The sequence below is a fragment of the Misgurnus anguillicaudatus genome, chromosome 8, assembly GCF_027580225.2.
Source record: "Misgurnus anguillicaudatus chromosome 8, ASM2758022v2, whole genome shotgun sequence".
Classification (NCBI taxonomy): domain Eukaryota; kingdom Metazoa; phylum Chordata; class Actinopteri; order Cypriniformes; family Cobitidae; genus Misgurnus; species Misgurnus anguillicaudatus.
In genome coordinates, this window is record NC_073344.2 from 10,224,649 (window position 1) to 10,246,452 (window position 21,804).

Sequence of the window (21,804 nt, forward strand, 5' to 3'; positions counted from 1 at the left end):
GTTGTGGTTTAAAAGTGGATATTTTTTATTTTTCTTGTCAAAAATGACAATCGTTTCGCTAGATAAGACCCTTATGCTTCGTTTGGGATCGTTTATAGTCCTTTGAAACTCCGTTGAAAAAAACTGTTAAGTGTTGAGTTAAGTATTAAATGTTGGGCTCTATTAAAGTCCATTAAAATTAGAAAAATCCTCAAAAAACATAATTTCTTCTTGACTGAACAAAGAAAGACATCAACATTTTGGGTGACGTGATGGTGGGTAAATTGTCTGGATTTTTCTTTTAGGAAAATGGAATATTCCGTTAAGTAGCAGCCTCTGGTAAAAAGACTAAATGTGAGAGACTACAATTTCTCATCAAGGAATGGAATAAACTATAGCAATGTAGTGTGCTGTTACATTTAATTGCTATTATGGTACAAATTACATTATATTTTATCATTTTATTGCATTATTTTGCCATCCTACATATATAGGATGAATATATTGAATAGATGACTAAGAAGATACTTATTAAAATGCTTAAAATTACATGTAAAAAGTACTTAAAGTGGATGCAAAAATTATGCACTATAGTTTTAAGTAAATACAGCCTATTATTTTTAGTCCACTGCCTAGTAAAATTTAATGAAGTATATTTACTAAAATAATTCAAGTAGTTTCAACCAAAAAGTACATGGTTAAATCTAGTTGAATTCACTAAATAATGTGTTAATTTAGAATTACCTTGTTGTGTTATTTTTATTAAAATTTGGTTAAAAAACAAGAAAAAATTTTTTTAAATAGAATTTACTCATTTTATTTAATTAAATTTACTAAGCCACAAAATCATTTTTTACAGTGTAAACATGGATACAATTGCTTTTTTTTTTAAATGTCAAAGCCAAGGCATTTAGCAGATTGCAAGTATTTTCAAGTAACAGATTTTTTTTAAACAGCTGTTTTCAGTTCAGCCTATTCAATTTTTAAGACATCAAGGTCGAGAATAAGAAATGAATCAGAAAGGACAAGGTGTACTAAAGAGATCTGTGCCCACGGTCAGCTGAGTCTAATTTATCTGGTATTGAGGAATGTTTGTTTGTTTAATTATTCTTAACGCCATTCCAGCATCAATAGCTGTATTCATGGCGAGAACCAGTTAATCAATACACAAGTTAATTCATGTGCTGAATTGACAAGTTGACTGTTAGGGGCAATTTCGAATCTCCAATTAACCCACCCTGCACTGTGGGAGGAAACCGGAGTACCCCGAGTAAACCTGCAACATGCAAACTCCAGCTGAGGCACTCTGCCACCCCGTTTTGAGGAATGTTAAAGTTCACACAGTCTGACTGGGCATCTGTGAAAAATAATTGAAAACTTAAAATATACCAACCCAAATACCAACCCACTTAGCCATGAAGAATCTATCTGGCTGACATGTAAAGTGGCCAATTTAAATCATTTAATCAACAAAACCACTCACTGTATCAAACCTTTTAAAAAGTTTAAAGGTCAAAATGGCAAATGCTGACTTGTTGCAGAAACAAGCAAAATGGATTTGAACTGCCACGTTTAGGCCAGCTTTAGCCAATTGGTGTGCAACCGATGTAAGACTAGTAATATATCACCTATTATACAACAGTTCTCTCTGGTTCTCGAATCTGATTGGCTAAGAGCTATACGATATTGTACTGATAACGGCACTGTAGCCGCTTCACCTTTCGTATTATTCCGCCACCTAGTGAATGGAGGTCCTAAGCAGGCTCATCTCTGAATGGAAAAACACAGACGCGCTGTGTGAATCACTCTCCGTGTGTGTGTCTCATTAGTTTACTAGCTCATAAATCAGTCTGTGAATCCCCAATCAGAAGTATTATTCCGTCAAAGATCAGCGCTCTTGGATGTTACGTTACAGTTAATGGGAGAAATGTCTTGTCACATCGTGTGGACGCTTAACACTTGGAAAGAGGAATATAAACACTCGTTTTTTTCTGGAGCTATATCTTTTATCAGAACGCGAAAACACCGTGGAACTGCAGGTAAGCCCCGCAGCTTTTAAATGTGGGCATCGATCATTTACTTTATCGTGACGTGACTATTAAAACATGTTATGAGATATCGCCACTGGTATATTTATAAGCAGCATGCAAAAACATCTCTCTGACACTTATAAAAAAACGTTTTGTATAGTACTGACAAGAACAAAGTTTAATAATAATAATCGAGTGCTCGTATTGCGTTAAGAATACATGAGAAAGCAATAGTAACGTTTCACAAGTATAGTTTTATTAACTTTTACCTCGCGCCAAAACAATAACAACACAAAAGACACTAAATATGAATAAAAAAAACAAGTACAAGTTTGATCATGACACCAAATACTGCTGATTTGATCTCATTTTGACGATCATCATAAACAAACAAGGCCAACATGAGAGCCAGGGAATACCTTTCAGAAATGTAGCCCAGAGAGGGCGGTGGTCAGCGGGGCGAGTGAACACTGATGTCCGCTCATGCTTTGGTTCTCATTCGTACCGAATCTCACTAAGCAAACTTTCAAACAGGCGCTATCTTTACTAATCGACTGCAGATTTAAATATAATACAGATACATTCTCGACTGAACTAATCTTAAAACTACACTTTGTGACCAAGAAACAGTAATATAAAGAAACGGCTTTTCCGTCCATTGAGTTGTTATGAGCTTCAAAGCAGCCGAAAGTTTTACCTGTCATTCTGGCCGCCCTCAAATCCGTGGCGGAAGAAGTAGTTCTCAAACAAAAAGGCTTTTAAAATAACTCCGTTGTTGTTTTCTAGTTTTCGTTTTTCAAACGTGTGCCGTCGAACTGTTGTATAAAAGCAATATCGCTCTCGGAGTCGTGTGATATAGCTCTATATCCTCACGGCTGTGATTGCCTCCGGCACTCGGCCAGCGGCCTCGTGCCTCTGGCCTAATCACAGCCGTGATGATATAGAGCTATATCACACTCCTACTCGAGCGATATTGCTTAATTAAAAGTCATCGGAGTGGTTGACGTATTTGAAAAATACATGAAATGCCTATAGAAGCAGATGGGGGGCAAAACATACCATAACTCAACCCCATAGACTCGACTCTCTCCTGGACGTGTGCAACATGTCTGGGGTTCTGAATGCTAGTTTTACCAGAGTAGAGAGCCTTGGGTGCTTGGGGAAACACAAAGAGCAATATTTAGCTCACAGCTGGGCTGGATGAGATATGCTATTGGCCACACAAATGCCTCCATTGCTGTTTTTTTTGTCAGGGCATTCTGCCAAGCAGATGGCTGCCTACTTAAAACTGTTTATTAATTCTGGATGTTTCTCTAATTGTTCTTAACAGTGTTGCAGAGGTATATGAAATGCAAAGACTAATTGTCTGAAATAACATATAACACAGTGCTAGTTATTTTTGAATATTTTGATGCAAAAATCTGACATATTAAAACTTAAAATCAAGAACATGACATTTCACAGCACAAGAGATGAACCATTTTTTTCTCTTCCTCTTAGTTTGATTATACAGCATTTACCATTCATTGTGTGCTGCCATTGTTCACCACACCCACAATAACCCAACCACAAGGGCACAGTTTCCCTATTAACACTCTCTTATAAGCAAGAGGGTCAGAAAATAACAAATGGGTAATATATAGAGAGGTCTGGATAACTGATGAAAGATGAAGTGTAAGCACTGTGTAAACTATTCCTGTATAATAGTGTAGGAGCATGACATTGGGGATCGAAACACAATGGAAAAAGATCTTAACAACAGTAGCATTGAGCATGTAAACCAGCACCGTTTTTATCACTAGTGGGGTGGATTTGAGACAATACCGTCTGAAAAGTCACAATGGAAAAATGACAAAGGTAACACGCTGTTAGTTATGACACTGAAAGTCGCCCGAGGGTGACGGCACGCCCTGTATGCTTCATAAAAGCTCAGACAATAGACATAAGTCTATTGGAGCATGGATTTCCTCTATTGATTTTTCCGGATTCAAAGCGTCGTAGAGGATAATGGAGAGAAAGATCAAACAACTTTCAAGTAACTGCATTTTAAAGAAAAACATGCTTTTCAGTTCATTGCCTTGGAAAATATAAGTTAGCATTAAATTTCTCAAGCTGGCATAGTCAGAACCATTGTCTAATGAAAAGTCAAATCAGGTCTGAGCTATAAAATGTCTTAAGCAATGCGGATATGTTAAAGTTTGACCATAAAACATTTGGCTGATTTATTGACTTCCATGCGTTCACATTAATGTTAAATGTCATTGTAACCTATTAGCATGCGGATTGAAATGAATCAATCAATCGTTCATGCCATTGAAACACGCTTAAATTCTGTATGAATTACAAAGACAAAAGGGCTTTGTCATAATTTCTGAAAGATCACTGAAATGTCAAAGCCTCATCAGATTTTGACAAGACCATGCATCTATAGGTCATGGATTTAAAATTAATTTCAAGTTTGCTATATTTAGGCATCAGTTGTTATCTGACAAAGGTAATTTAACATCTGTCTCAATGGTTTGGTGCTTTCTTGCAGAAAGACCAAAGGTTGCTTTCTGCATGAATAGACAAAAAATAGTTTTGGGCATTCATTTTTCTCTGTTCATTTCTGCTTTCAATTCTTTGGTGTGGTTCATTGGAAAGGCTACTGACTACTTTCCTATTTCATTCTTGACACTGTGGCCTGTTTTCACATCTATTTTTCTTTAAAGAGACCCTAGTACATTGTTAAAAACATTATTTTATGTACCGTACTTTCCAGAATATAAGTCACACTTTTTTCATAGTTTGGCGGGTGCTGGAACTTATAGTCAGGTGCGACTTATACATCAAAATGATTTCATATGAACCAAGAGAAACCATTACCGTCTACAGCCGTGAGAGTCCGCTCTATGCTGCTCCTGTATTTATTTAATTTAATGGATTTAGTCATGTGGAATGACTTCGGGACCTTTTTGAACTTGATTTGGCTTGCCGTGTTAATTTAGCCTTTTCAGCCTCCCAGGTACGCTATTGTGTATCGTGTAAATGACTGTTTATGTTACTTTAACATGTATTGAGATCTATTAAGCCTGCTGTTCTGTGCTATTGTTTAGTTGAATAACTTGCCTTTCCAGATTAAATGTCTGTTCTTCGGCTTCGATTTTGTGAAATCATTTTCTAAATAAAACCAAAGTATAGTCCAGTGTGACTTATATACGTTTTTTCCTCTTCAAAGCGCATTTTTGACTGATGCGACTTATACTCCGGGACTTATAGTCCGAAAAATATGGTATTTGGTGCAACGCAATTTATTTGCGTGGTTTATGGTTAAAAAACATTATTTTCCACATAAAGTACATTATTGTTGCTCGTCTGAAACATGCAGATTTTGTACAAAGCTCACCGTACTAAAAGGTACAGTGTGCTCCGATTGGCCAGCTCTCCAGTGCATTGTTATTGGATTGAATGCTTCTAGCGTTAGCCGGAAACGTGACGCTCCTTACGACTCCGCTTCTCGTCATGCCGCATTACCACATTGGGTGTGCATTATTTTCGAAATAATTCAACGGGCCGTCGTCAATTATTCCTTACGTATCACAGTGAAAATCTAAACATCATATGATCACAATTCACATCCATTTACCATATTTTTGGACTATAAGTCGCAGTTTTTTCATAGTTTGGCTGGTCCTGCGACTTCTAGTCAGGTGCGACTTATATGTCAAAATGTATTCATATGAACCAAGAGACAACATTACTGTCTACAGCCGCAAGACTACGCTCTATGCTGCTCCTGTATTTATGTAATTCAATGGATTCAGTGATGTGGAATGACTTCGGGACCTTTTTGAACTTGATTTGGCTTGCCCTGTTAATTTAGCCTATTCAGCCTGCCAGGTATGTTCGATATGCTATTGTGTTTGGTGAATAAATGATAATGTTACATTAACATGTATGGACACCTATTCAACCTGCTGTTTTGTGCGCCATTGTTTAGTTTAAAAACTTGTCTGTTCTTGGGCTTGGATTTTGTGAAATAATTTTCTAAATAACCACGATGTATAGTCCAGTGCGACTTATATACGTTTTTTCCCTTTTCAAAATGCTTTTTTGACTGATGCAACTTATATTCGGTAGCTAAAATAAAGTTCAATGATTGCTGTTCAATACTGGGCAGTGTGAAAAGCCTCCCTGTAGTTTCTATGTAGGCCATATATAAGATCATCACCCAAAACTACAGTATATGCAAGACAAACACTGGAAATCAGAACCATAAATATTATTCTGGTCCAGGTACATGAGCACAGAAAAAGTAATATCCTGCTGGCTGCTTTAAAGTCTGGTGTAAATAGCAATCCGCCGGGCAGGATTTTCGGAAATTGAGTGCTGGGGCAAAATCCTAGCTACACTCTACACGGATAGAAGGGCTGTACTCAAGTCATCATAAATTACCCAGAGAAACTGCCATTACTTTGAATGACTTTTTGGCTTTGGGCGCCATCTAACATTTCAGGCCTGAAGGCTCTTGAGAGTACCACTATTCCCCAAAATCTCATCTCCAAATTCTTTTCACATGTACATCTTGATCTAGATAGACAAGACAATCCAAAGAAATAGCCTGATTATGTGTCTTAAGGTTAAGTATAAGTCTGTGATGTCCAGCTCTTTGGGGGTATGTCTAATTTTAGAAGTACATTTACTTTTTCCTGCATCCGGGAGATGAACATACCCTATTACTAAAGGTAGTGATTTTTGGGCAGCAACTTGGCTGTTTGCCTGGCGGCCACAGGCCGATAAAGATCAGAGGTGCACGGTAGCTGCACATCTCTATATTTGATATATGAAACTCCCACAGAGCATTGGATGTGCTTGTGTCTTCCTGACTGTGGTTATGAGGCAGGCTGACACTGGGTAAAGTTCAGCATAGTTGATGAGAAGGACTTGATACCCACCTATTATTCAGTTATTCAGTGGCTGTTGTGTGCCGAAACCCACTAAAGCTCTGTGCAGTCTCTCATAAAAATGAGATGCAGCCACTTGAATAAACCTAGAAAGTCCTATGGGCAACCAAAATAGCCAATCAAAATAATAAGGTGGGATAAAACAGAGATTTACAATCTAATAAACTTAAAGGAAAACCTTTAAGTTTTTCAATATTTTACTATGTTCTTACCTCAACTTACATGAATGAATACATACCTATCTTTTTCAATGCGTGCACTTTTAATCTTTGTACAGCGCCTCGTGAATATATAAGCATTTAGCCTATCCCCATAGTTACATACATAGTTACACGAGTAATGCTGCGTTCACACCAGCAGTGGTAGAGGCGTCAAGCGCGAGTGATTTCAATGTTAAGTCAATATAAAGACGCGTTGACATGCGTCTGGAGGTCGCGCGGCGGGAATGAGGCATTTAGCTCAATAGACGCGATTCCGCCTCATTTGCCCTTCTAGTTCGCTCGAATAGCGCAAATTGAGCGTTGCGACGGGAAACACTCGAGTTGAAAAATCTGAACTTTGGAGAAAAAACGCGCCACGTTAACCAATCAGGAGCTTGGTTTAGTAATGACGCGTGAATGTCTCGATGACTAGAATTTCACACGCGAATGAAGCGAGTAAATTCAAAATGTTCAAGCGTCCAACGACGTGCGGTAGATGCGAATTTGACGCCTCAAATGCGTCTGGTGTGAACCCACAGAAAGTATGGTGGCACAAAATAAAACTTTTGTTTGACCCATAGGAATGAATGGAGCTAGGCTAAATGCTAACACATTCAAGAAGTGCTGTACAAAGATTAAGTGCACGCATTGAAAAAGATAGGTATAAAATAATGGCGCAAATTGAGCGTTGCGACGGGAAACGCTTGAGTTGAAAAATCTGAACTTTGGAGAAAAAACACGCCACGTTAACCAATCAGGAGCTTGGTTTAGTAATGACGCGTGAATGTCTCGATGACTAGAATTTCACACGCGAATGAAGCGAGTAAATTCAAAATGTTCAAGCGTCCAACGACGTGCGGTAGATGCGAATTTGACGCCTCAAATGCGTCTGGTGTGAACCCACAGAAAGTATGGTGGCACAAAATAAAACTTTTGATTGACCCATAGGAATGAATGGAGCTAGGCTAAATGCTAACACATTCAAGAAGTGCTGTACAAAGATTAAGTGCACGCATTGAAAAAAGATAGGTATAAAATAATGGCGCAAATTGAGCGTTGCGACGGGAAACGCTTGAGTTGAAAAATCTGAACTTTGGAGAAAAAACGCGCCACGTTAACCAATCAGGAGCTTGGTTTAGTAATGACGCGTGAATGTCTCGATGACTAGAATTTCACACGCGAATGAAGCGAGTAAATTCAAAATGTTCAAGCGTCCAACGACGTGCGGTAGATGCGAATTTGACGCCTCAAACGCGTCTGGTGTGAACCCACAGAAAGTATGGTGGCACAAAATAAAACTTTTGTTTTACCCATAGGAATGAATGGAGCTAGGCTAAATGCTAACACATTCAAGAAGTGCTGTACAAAGATTAAGCGCACGCATTGAAAAAAGATAGGTATAAATTAATTCATCTAAGTTGAGGTAAGAACATAGCAAAATATTGAAAAACGGTGGTGATTTCCTTTAATGGTAGAAATACACAAAAAAATTTCAACTTGGCATAAAAAGTAAAGACACATAGCAAATTTTTTCCTCCAAACATGTTATTTGATTGACAATTTTAATGCACAATGTTAGCCAAATGGCATGGTGTTTAAATATTAAATCATCCTGCATGGTGCGACATAATGGTTTACTTGAAATGTAAAGCAGCATGTCTGCATATGATCTGCATGCATGCGTTTTATTTACGCACATGCAAAAATGTGTATCCTGAGAGTTTTAAATGACCTAAAGGCAAAAATCACGCTTTTTATTAAACTTATTAACAGTCAAACTTTGATTGTAAATTACTAAATAGAAAACACCCTAACCACCCTTACATAAGAAAAACAAATCAAAATAATTAAACAAATAAATCTTATTCCCAAACTAGATGCTGGAATGGCGTTAAGAATAAATACATAAATAAATACTCCCCAAACCATTTTTCTAAAGATTAACAGTGATTTCTAATTCAATCCCTGGACTCTGGTGTGTGGTTCACATGAATTACTAAAAAGCAGAGCACTATCCGATTTTGTTATTAAGAGTTTATTTATTTTCTTCTATTCAGGCAGGGTTGTTCATAACTTCAACTGTGGCTGTATGAATTGTATACAGGGTCAAATAAATCAGCATTCAACTCACTACCTTACATAGTCTCTATTAATGGATGACCTCTATGCGTTTTCTTATATTTGTTTAACTAATCAATTTCATAAATGAATCCCAAACTCAATTCAGGTGAAGGTGCTCTGTAAAGCATCAAGCATGCAGTGTCAGCAACTGTTAAAGAAGAGGTGTGGCCTAATAATTCTTCATTTCATACAATGTAATGCTTCTAGTGTTTCTGTTGTAAGACGCAAGGCACATAGCAATGGGTCACTTTAAGCATCAGACCAAAAAGAACGCTCTGGTCCACTAGCTTAACCAACAGCAGGTTAACAAATAAAACCTCTTGTACCCATCATAAAAACCGCTCCTACACAACCTGTCTATTTCTGCTTCAAAAGACTGCGGAAGAAAAGAAAAGAAAAGAGAGTCCCTGTTCAGTGATGTACAACAATTCAAGATGAACTGCTCATGTGGAGTATAAGAAATCTCTACCTTATACACGTGAAGACATCTGCCCAATGCTAAATTTAATCATGTGACATAAATCTTTTAAGATGTAAAATAAATCTTATGTGAAGTTCTAGCTCAAAATACAATATAGATACTTCATTATAACATGTTAAAATTTCCACTTTGTACTGCAGGTGTGAGCAAAAATGTGCCGTTTGTGTCCATTTAAAAGTGCAGTGTGTACATTTTAGAGCCATCTAGTGGTGAGGTTGTGAATTGCAACCAACGGCTCAGTCCACTGATCACCTCTTGCTTTTGAAACACACAGAGAAGCTACAGTAGCCGCCACCGGACAAAAATATCATCGTTGGAGACAACTTAGTAAAAAAAGTTTGTCTATTAAGGGCTTCTGTAGAAACATGGCTGCACAAAATGGCGGCTTCCATGTAAGGGGCCCCTTTGTGTATGTAGATAAAACGTCTCATTCTAAGGCAATAAACACATAACGGTTCATTATAAAAAGGTCTTTATACACCCCTGATAATATAGTTTTGTATATTATTCTGCATTTCTGTCAAGAGATCCTTCTAAAAATTACACACTGCACCTTTAAAGCAAATGAGCTGATCTCTGCACTAAATGGCAGTGCCGTGGTTGGATAGTGCAGATTAAGGGGCGGCATTATCCCTTCTGACATCACAAGGGAAGCCAAAATTCAATGACCGATCTTTTCACATGCTTGGGTTGTTCTTTTTTACATTTTCTAGGTTGAAACAAGCACTGGGGATCCAATAATAGCATTTAAACAAAGAAAAAGTCAGATTTTCATGATATGTCCTCTTTAAAGGAAAATGTGACCCGAACTAGTCTATTTTTTTTAATTAATACTATAGTATTCCTTGTTAGTTTTAATATTTCACCGATCCATATACCAACTTGCAGCAACAGCCTTTTCAGAGCAAGCTGCTCAAGGATGCGTTATTATCGAATTCTGGAAATGTGGATTGTTCTAAAACTAAAAAAAAATTTTTGCTATCACAAGCAGTATATAGAAGTGGAAGGTCATCGTAGCACATCCACTTTTAATGTTTTACTTTTCTACGAAGATGGATGGTTAACATATGTTAAAATTCCATTTATGTGGTTTAGAATTTGCTGAAAAGAATGGCGTTTAATTCTTTATATTAAATTTTTCTTTTATTAAAAATAAGGGTAACACTTTATTTTACGGTGTCTTTGTTACACATGCTACATGTAATTATTTTAGTAATTACAGTTAATTATGCATAATTACATGTTACTAACCCTAAACCAAACCCTAATCCTAACCCCAACCCTATAGTAAGTACATGTTGTTAATGATTATTACTTAGTACTTAAATGTATAATTACATTGTAACAGTGATACCGTAAAATAAAGTGTGACCAAAATAAGTACTGTAGACATATTTGCACTATGAGAAATACGCATCGTATTCATTAAATATTTCACTATAAGTCTAAAACTCTAAAGCATTACATACTGCCCTGTGCAGGGCTGTGACGGTGGTAGTTTTTTTACCACCACAACAGTAATGCCCCCAAATCACAGCAGTAGTTACAGAATGTGTGTGTGTGTGGGTGAGTATGCATGCATGTGTCTGTGGTGTGGCACGCATGTGTTTATAGGCCTATATTTAATGCATACATATATTTTGAAGTATGGAGATGTAGAGCGGGGATCAGATATTCATTTCTTAATGAACGTGCATGTTAATTATACACTCACCTAAAGGATTATTACGAACACTATACTAATACTGTGTCTGATGCCCTTTGGCCTTCAGAACTGCCTTAATTGTACGTGGCATTGATTCAACAAGGTGCTGAAAGCATTCTTTAGAAATGTTGGCCCATATTGATAGGATAGCATCTTGCAGTTGACGGAGATTTGGGTTCTAATGGGTTGAGATCTGATGACTTTGGGGGCCATTTTAACTCATAGTCATGTTTAAGAAACCAATTTAAAATGATCCGAGCTTTGTGACATGGTGCATTATCCTGCTGCAAGTAGCCATCAGATGATGGGTAAATGGTGGTCATAAAGGGATGGGCATGGCCAGAAACAATGCTCAGGTAGGCTGTGGCATTTAAACGATGCCCAATTGGCTAAAGGGCCTAAAGTGTGCCAAGAAAATATATCCCACACCATTACACCACCACCACCAGCCTGCAAAGTGGTAACAAGGCATGATGGATCCATGTTCTCATTCTGTTTATGCCAAATTCTGACTCTACCATCTGAATGTCTCAACAGAAATCGAGACTCATCAGACCAGGCAACATTTTTCCAGTCTTCAACTGTCCAATTTTGGTGAGGTTGTGTAAATTGTAAACTCTTTTCCTATTTTTAGTGGAGATGAGTGGTACCCAGTAAGGTCTTCTGCTGTTATAGTCCATCCGCCTGAAGGTTGTGCCTTCACAAATGCTTTGCTGCATACCTCGGTTGTAACGAGTGGTTATTTCAGTCAAAGTTGCTCTTCTATCAGCTTGAATCAGTGGGCTCATTCTCCTCTGACCTTTAGCATCAACAAGACATTTTCACTCACAGGACTGCTGCATACTGGATGTTTTTCCCTTTTGACACCATTCTTTGTAAACCCTAGAAATGATTGTGCTCGAAAATCCCAGTAACTGAGCAGATTGTGAAATTCTCAGACCAGCCCGTCTGGCACCAACAACCATGCCATGCTCAACATTGCTTAAAACAGCTTTCTTTCCCATTCTGGCATTCAGTTTGGAGTTCAGGAGATTCTCTTGACCAGGACCACACCCCTAAATGCATTGAAGCAACTGCCATGTGATTGGTTGATTAGATAATTGCATTAATGAGAATAGGAACAGGTGTTCCTAATAATCCTTTAGGTGAGTGTATATGTTAGAGCTGATCTGCACTTAAAATAATACGCTGAACGTATGCTGCTTTTAAATTAACATTTAATTGTTGAACAAAAGTTCTTCTTAGGCCAAATTTTAATACAATTTCTTAATAGCATAAACATAAGCTTTACTCACTTCAAACTTTAACTATAATGTCAGTGTTTCCATCACTGCAACTTCCCAAACACGCACACACATGCACACGAGCACGCGCACACACAATACATACGTTGCATGTTTATTACATACCCTGTAATTCATCTTCGTTCTTTAACCATGTCGCTAAAATGCTCACATGGCGCTGCAGCACCGCAGAGGTGTGGTGGTCACGACACCATCACAACCCCATGTGTGCATTTCTCACTCCTTTCTGAGTTATAGTGAAATGCAGAGATTTCAATTTGGGTCAAAAACTATTTGAAATAAAATGAAACAAGGACATGGTACGGTACCTTTGAGGCTTGCACAAATGCTTTCTGCGCAGCACCTGGCACAGCGCAAAAGACTTTCTGACTGGCTTATAAATCATGGAACAATCATCTGACACAACCCAAACATTTCTGACATTGTAATTTCCTGAGGAGACGAGTGTCTTATCAGTCTCCGACATAATTCCAGCCTCATCACCTCAGACACCCATGCACCAAACCCACAATATTAAGCCTGAGGGAAAGATAAACAGCCTTCGGCGAGGTAAAGCACATAAGTTGTGTGTTTACCATATTAAAAAAAGGGACTTACATTCAATATGCCAAATTCTGATAATGCTTTTTTGGTGGACACAAATCCAAAGTCCAGTTCTTTCAGAATCTGTTATCGTTTAATACTTGACATTTGTCAAATCTAGTGGGGGCAAAATATTCACAGTATAATTATGCATCCAAATTTGACATGGTGAAAACCAAAGCTGATGTGTAGGTGGGTTGCCAAGGTATCATTACAAAAATCTGATGTTGCATCCTAAAAATACAACTCTAATTGTTCGAGCACTTGGCTATTAAATTAAAATCTCTCTGTATGTGTACATAAACCAACATTATAAAACTGTTAAAGGGACACTCCACTCTTCTTGAAAATATGCTCATTTTCGAGCTCCCCGAGTTAAACATTTGATTTTTACCGTTTTGGAATCCATTCAGCTGATCTCTGGGACTGGCGGTACCGTTAGCATAGCTTAGCATAATCCATTCAATCTGATTAGACCACTAGCATCGCGCCAAAAACAACCAGAGTTTCGATATTTTTCCTATCCAAAACTTGACTCTTCTGCAGTTACATCGTGTACTAAGACCGACAAAAAATTAAAAGTTGCGATTTTCTAGGCAGATATGGTTAGGAACTATACTCTCATTCTGACGTAATAATCAAGGACATGGCTGCAGCAGGCGTAGTGATATTACACACTGCCGGAAAATAGTCCCTTTGGTTACTTTCAATAGCTCTTAACTCTTTGGTTACTTTTTAGCGCAATGCTAATTGTCTAATCAGATTCAATGGATTATGCTAAGCTATGCTAAAAGTGGTAGCGCCAGACCCAGAGATGGGCTGAATGGATTCCAAAACGGTGAGAATCACATGTTTAACCCTAGAGGAGCTGGAAAATTAGCATATTTTAAAAAAAAGTGGAGTGTCCCTTTAATAATCTATAGAAGTTTAATAAATACACAGACAGATGTTTAAAACATGTGCACCATAAGTCTTAAAAAAGTTATTCTCTTGACATTTAATGTATATGATTGTAATACAGATGTATTTAGAAACCAACTTTTGTGAGATTGCCAGCATGCTAATAAAACTATGCAATGTCAGTGCAAAAAAACCCTTTCAGTGATGTTGTTTTTCAATTCATCTCCCTTTAAATCACTGCCCAATTACAATCCACTTACTATATCATCAGCCTAAATCAACCCATTATCGACCTATATGCCAGTACCTAATGACATTTGCATTTCATTGGACAAAGTTTTACAATTATTTGCTTTTTCATTTTCTTCCAAATACAAAGCTGTCACTAACACATAACCATTTTCTAAAAGAATGTCTCTGCAAGCCGAGTTCACAGTATCGTTACATAACTCTTTGCAGCACGGCGGCTCAAAGATTGTGCTAATGGATTTATAACCGAATCTTAACCCCGGGCTGAACGTAATACACCCCTAATCTGCAATACAATGAAAACGCGCTGAATAACCTTCCCTCGATTACTAAAGTTAATTGGAAAAAGCAGCGCAGAGGACGCACGTGTAAAAACTGATATGGGGTGAATATGTAAACTGTTTTCGGAGCTAAAATGCTGTCATTGAGTAATTAAATTGATCAGCTTCGGGTGATACCTTTTTGTCCTTTGTTAAATCTTCCTCTTTCTTGGCGGCATCCAGGTCGGTGACCCCACGACTGAACTCGTCCATTGTGCTGTCGGGGAGGGGCAGTTCCTCTGCATCAATGTCCGTTTCCTCTGCGGTTGGCTTTTCGGCCCCTGTCAGTTCCCGCTCTGCAGATAGAAACAACTTGTCTTGCTAAATGAAAATTACACAGTCAGAGTGGATCGAACTTTCATTGATATAGAGCCAGTTATGTAACAAAATTGAACCAGAACCACAACAAGCTATGTGTTTTGGATGAATTGCCCTGCAGCAGGCCTTTGGCATGCTCACACAGGTAAGCAGGAACCCTAGGCATATTCCTTCTAGTGTTTTTAGAGTAGAAATATCCTAAGTTATTGGAAATGTGACCTTAGTTGCTCACTGTCGATAAACTTTAGGTGTCTTAAAGGATTAGTCCATTTTCTTAAAAGCAAAATCCAGATAATTAACTCACCACCATGTTATCCAAAATGTTGATGTCTTTCTTTGTTCAGTCGAGAAGAAATTATGTTTTTTGAGGAAAACATTGCAGGATTTTTCTCATTTTAATGGACTTTAATAGAGCCCAACATTTAATACTTAATTCAACACTTAACAGTTTTTTTCAACGGAGTTTCAAAGGACTATAAACGATCCCAAACGAGGCATAAGGGTCTTATCTAGCAAAACAATTGTCATTTTTGACAATAAAAATAACAAATATGCACTTTTAAAGCACATGTGCGTTTTATATATGTAACACGTGACCTCCCTACGTCACTACGCATTTACATTAGGTCGCGCTGGACCGGACCTAGACGAAAAGTTGTGGTTTAAAAGTACACATTTTTTATTTCTCTTGTCAAAAATGACAATCGTTTGCTAGATAAGACCCTTATGCCTCGTTTGGGATTGTTTGTGGTCCTTTGAAACTCCGTTGAAAAAAAAGCTCTTTAGTGTTGAGTTAAGTATTAAATGTTGGGCTCTACTAAAGTCCATTAAAACTAGAAAAATCGTGCAATGTTTTCCTCAAAAAACATAACTTCCTCCCGACCGAACAAAGAAAGACACCAACATTTTGGATGACATGGTGGTGAGTAAATTATCTGGATTTTTCTTTTAAGAAAATTAACTAATCCTTTAAGGACCACTTCACTGGTACATGTAATGTACATTAACCTCTTGGTTATTACCAATCTTTTTTTTAAAGGTCCTACTCAAACTAAAATAGATACAGTTCATGAAGCCTTTGCTCTAAAAACATAAGTTTGATCTTGAACGTTTATTGTAAAGACAGTAAACTTTACAAAATACATTTTATATATATTTATGATAATATAATTGAAATTGGCCTTAAATAAATCTAGAAATGCACTGCAGCTGAAGCCAGAGGTCAGACCATGTTCTGTTTCAAATCTGAATATCATACCTCTTCATGTGAATTTATTTAGAGAAAACAGCTATTATTTGAGAAATGAGAAATGAGCATGAGAAAACATTGTTTAAATCATTTTTCAATAGATCTGTAAAGTTTTTTTTGGGATCTGACAACATTTTCTTTAAAATCCCACATTCTAAAAAAGGGATGTTTCCTTTTTTGCAGAGTTAAAAAAATGGATGTGTGTCTATGATCTTACACCATACATTTTGCTAATGTTATATGTCAACATAACTTTATCCATAGGCTTACATAGACACGTTTGTCAAAATTGTGAAAATTAAATGTTGCTGTTCCTGGTGTCTGGGAAACATCAGCTAGAAAATGATCTGTTTTGCAGTGCAGACCATGGTTTTCCAGTAAAAGTTATGAACTGGCAAGTTGCATCATTGAATATTCTCAAGACATTATTGTTAAATATGCAAAAATATGTATGTTTATGTATATGTATAATATGCATATCTATATTTTTTCAAATATACAACAGCTTAATAAAAGTACAGATATAATTTTCAAATAGCATATACAAATTTTATGATATCTTAAACATTTATTTTTTTGGTGGCAGGGCCATTTACATGCAGGGTTCCTACGCCTTAGTTAACTTCAAATTCAAGGACCTTTCAAGGACTTTCCAGGTCCAATACCCTCAAATTCAAGGACTAAATGTGCGGACTCATTTCAAGAAAGACCAAGGTTTCATCGTGTTACCTTTAAGCTACATTCTTACAGTTCCCTTTTGAGGGAACTCGTGCTGCGTCACTGCGGTGACACTTTGGGGATGCCTCCAGTGGTAAGTGCGTCTGAATGCACTGTAAAAAGTGTTTCTGTGCCTTAGTAGATTTAAAAAAAATAAATTGAGTAAACTGTATTAAAAAAAAATTAATTCTTGTTTTTTTAATCAAAATATGAGTTAAAATAAAATAAAAATTGGAATAAATTGATTAATTCTAAATGAGCACATTATTGAGTAAATTCAACTTAATTTTATTATCTATAATCGATTTAAATTTGTAAGAAAGAAATTAACTTATTAATTTTGTGTTAAAACCACATGAATTATTTTAGTAAACACAACTAACTAGGCAGTGGACTTGCAGTTCCCAGCATGCTTTGCATGGGACTGCATTTGGAGAGTGAAATTTGAATTGAAACTTTTTTGTTTTGTTTTTAACTAAAAAGAAAGACTTGTTAGTGTTTAATGTTCATTTATCTTCGATATTTGAAAGAGTTTCTGTTTCTTCTTTGAGTTTTGTAGTTACCATTGTTCAGAAGACTGGTGCTTGTGCATAGACTGCATACTGAAGTATGTCGCGCTTTACAGCTGCCCAAAATGAAACTGAGTGGGTGTGTTGTTTGAATAAACGTTCTATTTCATCCCTACTGACCGCCAGAGGCAGTGCTTAAAGGGAAATTCCGCCCTAAAACGGAATTTAGGGTGTTTTTTCGTTGTTAACGAGTCAAACTTTTATTTAAAAGCATATTTATGACTAAAGAGCAACATTTAAGATATTTAAGATGTTCGTTTTCTGGTAAACTGGCCTTTGAATGGGAGTGAATAGGGCATGTCGCATGAGCGCACAAAATCTCTATTTTTACAACACTAAGAAGGCTCGACACAACGTGATACTTTACTCGAAGTATCACGTGGGTCTCTACACATGAACGCGAGCATTGAGAACATTGTTTGTGTACACAGATTTTAGTAAAAGCGAAAAGTTTGGAACAACTTACCGTGCTGTTAAACTGCGTCCCGCCGCCATCTTGCCAGTCATGAGCAATCGATCTCAGAATGCGACATAAGGAGGAAGGAGAGTAAAGATGGATAGCTCCTAAAGCATAGTTCCATATAAATGCACGGATAATTTGTTGTTTTGTCTCAAGTGAAAAACAATATTGACCCTGTAGTTGAAAAAGTAGCGTCCTATGGAGTCCATTCAATCGCATTCTGAAATCGATTGCTCATGACTGGCAATATGGCGGCGGGACGCAGTTTAACAGCACGGTAAGTTGTTCCAAACTTTTCGCTTTTACTAAAATCTGTGTACACAAACAATGTTCTCAATGCTCGCGTTCATGTGTAGAGACTTCGAGTAAAGTATCACGTTGTGTCGAGCCTTCTTGGTGTTGTGGAAGTGGAGACTTTGTGCGCTCATGCGACGTGCCCTATTCACTCCCATTCAAAGGCCAGTTTACCAGAAAACGAACATCTTAAATATCTTAAATGTTGCTCTTTAGTCATAAATATGCTTTTAAATGAAAGTTTGACTCGTTAACAACGAAAAAACACCCTAAATTCCGTTTTAGGGCGGAATTTCCCTTTAAGCACTGAATGATCCATCTCGCGCATGCGCAGGTCGAGTGTTTGTGCCGGCGGAGTCGCCCGTGGCCCCTGATGCCTGCGGAGAGTCTGTGGCTTCCGGTGACATCAGAGGATCTGTTCCTTTTCATCTTCTCGCTTCGCAGGTTGTTTTTTCCACGCTAGCAAAAGACTACTACGATATTGTGTTTCATTCTTTGCTGGTGGCCTTGTGACATTTTATTGTCGGAGCAGCGAGTTGCTCGCCCTCCAAAGGCCGCAACGGAATCCACCTACAGGTGAGTTACAACTTTTTATATAACTGCTCGTTTGGTGCATTTGTTGGTGACGGCTGTGGTTTCCCTCCCTCTCCCGACATTTGTAATCTAACGTTAACAGTAACCTTTATATTATTGATTCATCTGCGATTTATTGTTGTAACACGGACGCGTTTTTTGGTTGATTGTTCAACTGCGCTCGTGTAGTTACTTTGTGCCAACTCGGTTGTGCCGGTTTATTTTGTTAAACGTCTTTTTGCGCTTAACTGCACTTTTTGTATTTAGTACCAACTCGGTTGTGTCGGTTTTTTGTTAAACGTTCGGCGCTTAACTGCGCTTGTGTATTCGTGCCAACTCGGTTGTGCCAGCTTTTTGTTAATCGTTCGGCGCTTTACTGCGCTTTGTGTATTTTGCAACAACTCGGTTGTGCCAGTTTTTTGTTAATCGTTTCGGCGCTTAACGGCGCTTTGTGTATTCGTGCCAACTCGGTTGTGCCGTTTTTTGTTAATAGCGCTTACCCTTAACTGGCTTCACAACGTTTGCGGTGACGGTTGTGCTTTCGCTCCCGGCACCGGTACTGCGTTTAGTGTCTTATTTTTTCGTTACCCTAAGCTGGTGAAGGCAGTGCTTTCGCTCCCGTTCCCAGCATATTTGTACCTCAGTGACTAGATTGGTGGCAGTGTTCCCGCTGAAGCTAATCTTTTTTCTTTTTTGCTACATTTGTTGGTGAAGGTTGTGCTTTCGCTCCCTCTCCCGGCATCTGTACTGCATTCTGTGTCTATTTTTTTGTTGGGATAGTTTACCCTTAGCTGATGAAGGTAGTGTTTTCGCTCCCGCTCCCAGCATAGGTGTGCCCCTGTGACTAATTGGTGGCAGCGTTTCTGCCGAGGCTACCTTTTTTCTCAGTTGCCAGCATGGTTGGCAACCACTCCTGCTCGGCCTGTATGGCTCCTCTGCAGCTTGAGGATGGCCATGATTTATGTCCCTCATGTCTTGGCTTCGAACATTTAAAGGAGGGTCTTTCTGACGACCCCTGCATGAACTGCGGTATCATGCCTCGGGCAGTGAGGGCAGCTAGACTGGCTGAGGTGGAGCAACTGTTGGGCTCTACTTTGTCGATTGGACATTTGACCCCAGCCCAGCGACTGGTTCTAGATCAGTCTGGGCAGTCTAAACGTCAGGCTGCTGAGGCTGCAGGCCCCACTCCTGCAAAAAAGGCTAAGGGACCCCGGCTTGCCTCTAAAGTGGACCAACTAACAGCGGAGCTCAATACTATGAAGTCCCTCTTCCTGGCTTTCCAGTCCGGTACTGGAGCAGAGCCGCCAGATGATTTTGTCCCCTCGGCAGCCTCCTTAGAGTCGGAGGACGATGTGCTTTCCATGGCAGCGTCAGCTGGCCAGTTTAATGAATATGAGCCAGAGGTACTTCCACAGATGGGAGCCTCCCAACCTTCTGGGGCCTGCTCCCGTTCTTCAACCCATAGCTCTACTGGTGGTGTTGAGGACTGCTCTATGGGAGCCATCATTCGTATGGCTCTTGCTCGTCTCCAGTTGGACGTCCCGCAAACTCAGCCGGCTCCGGCCAGTGCTTTTTTCAGGCGTGTCCCAGCCTCCGTCAGCTTTACTGCGCCCCCATCGGAGGAGTATTTGAGGGAGTTGCAGGCATGTTGGAGGGATTCTAGGGCCCTCTCTCATGCAACGTCCGATGGCCGGACCCTGGCAGCCATGCAGGATGCACAGAAGTTCGGATTGGACCGCATGCCAGCAGTTGAGCCGACAATAGCGGCTCTTATCATCTCACCTGATGAGGCTTTGAGGCCGGATGCTAGGTGCCCTCTTCCCCAGTGCCGGGTTACAGATGACCTGCTCTGTAAGGCCTATGATGCAGCGGCCCGCATGGGACGCATCGGTAACTCCATGTCCCACCTGATGCTCGCTTTGTCAACTTCCCTGCAGGAGACTGAGTTGGATGCCTCTGTCCACAATTTTAGCGATGCTTCACTACAGGCATTCGCATTGATGTCTAGGGAATTGGGGCGGTTGATGTCTACTCTTGTGCAGGCTCGCCGCCAGGTATGGTTGGCACAATCTCCTCTCACTGAGGCCTGTAGGAGAACCCTCCGCAGTGTTCCGGTGGAACCAGGGGAGCTGTTTGGTTCCGCAGCTCTGGAAGCGCTTGAGCGCACGGTCCAAGCCGGACGGACTCGACAGCAGCTGTCCGGGCTTCAAAGAAGCGTTCCGCCTCCTAGCAGGCCTAGAGGTCCTCCAGCTGCCCCACAGCGCAGCTCTCGTCCACAGGCTCACCCCAGGGGCTACCTAAGGTCTCTGCGCCCACGTCCACAGCCTGCTCAGCAGCAGGCACCGACCTTTTGGGTGCCTGACCTGCTGCCCTCCTTTCCAACCCGTCGTGCCTCTGGAACCTTTAGAGGCCGGGGACCCCGGCGCTGAAGCCCGGGGGTCGGCCGTCGGCTGTTTTTCCCAGCAGCAGCTCAGCTATTGGGCTGCTTCCATCAGGGACCCATGGGTGCTCTCAACCTTAACCCACGGGTACAAACTTCAGTTCCGACGCCGGCCCCCAGCCCATGGCCGGGTCAAGATGACCATCATAAGCGACCCGGCAAAAGCCCAAGCCCTCACCCAGGAGTTGTCCGCCCTCCTGGAAAAGGGCGCCATCGAGCCAGTAGATCCCCTATTGCACCCCGGGGGGTTCTACTCAACTTACTTTCTGGTAGCAAAGAAAGATGGCGGACTCCGTCCTATCCTCGACCTAAGGGGTCTCAACAGGTTCCTGAAGGTTCTGAGGTTCCACATGCTGACCACTGCAGAGGT

At 39.6% G+C, this 21,804-nt stretch overlaps 1 protein-coding gene across 1 annotated transcript in view; it reads right to left on the bottom strand.

Moving 5' to 3' along the window:
* nos1apa (nitric oxide synthase 1 (neuronal) adaptor protein a) overlaps positions 1–21,804 on the bottom strand; it is a 194,069-nt gene that overhangs the window by 54,601 nt on the left and 117,664 nt on the right. Inside the window, exon 7 of the mRNA XM_055214413.2 lies at positions 14,953–15,110. Within this exon, the coding sequence (XP_055070388.2) occupies positions 14,953–15,110 (158 nt within the window). The remainder of the gene's footprint in view (positions 1–14,952; positions 15,111–21,804) is intronic.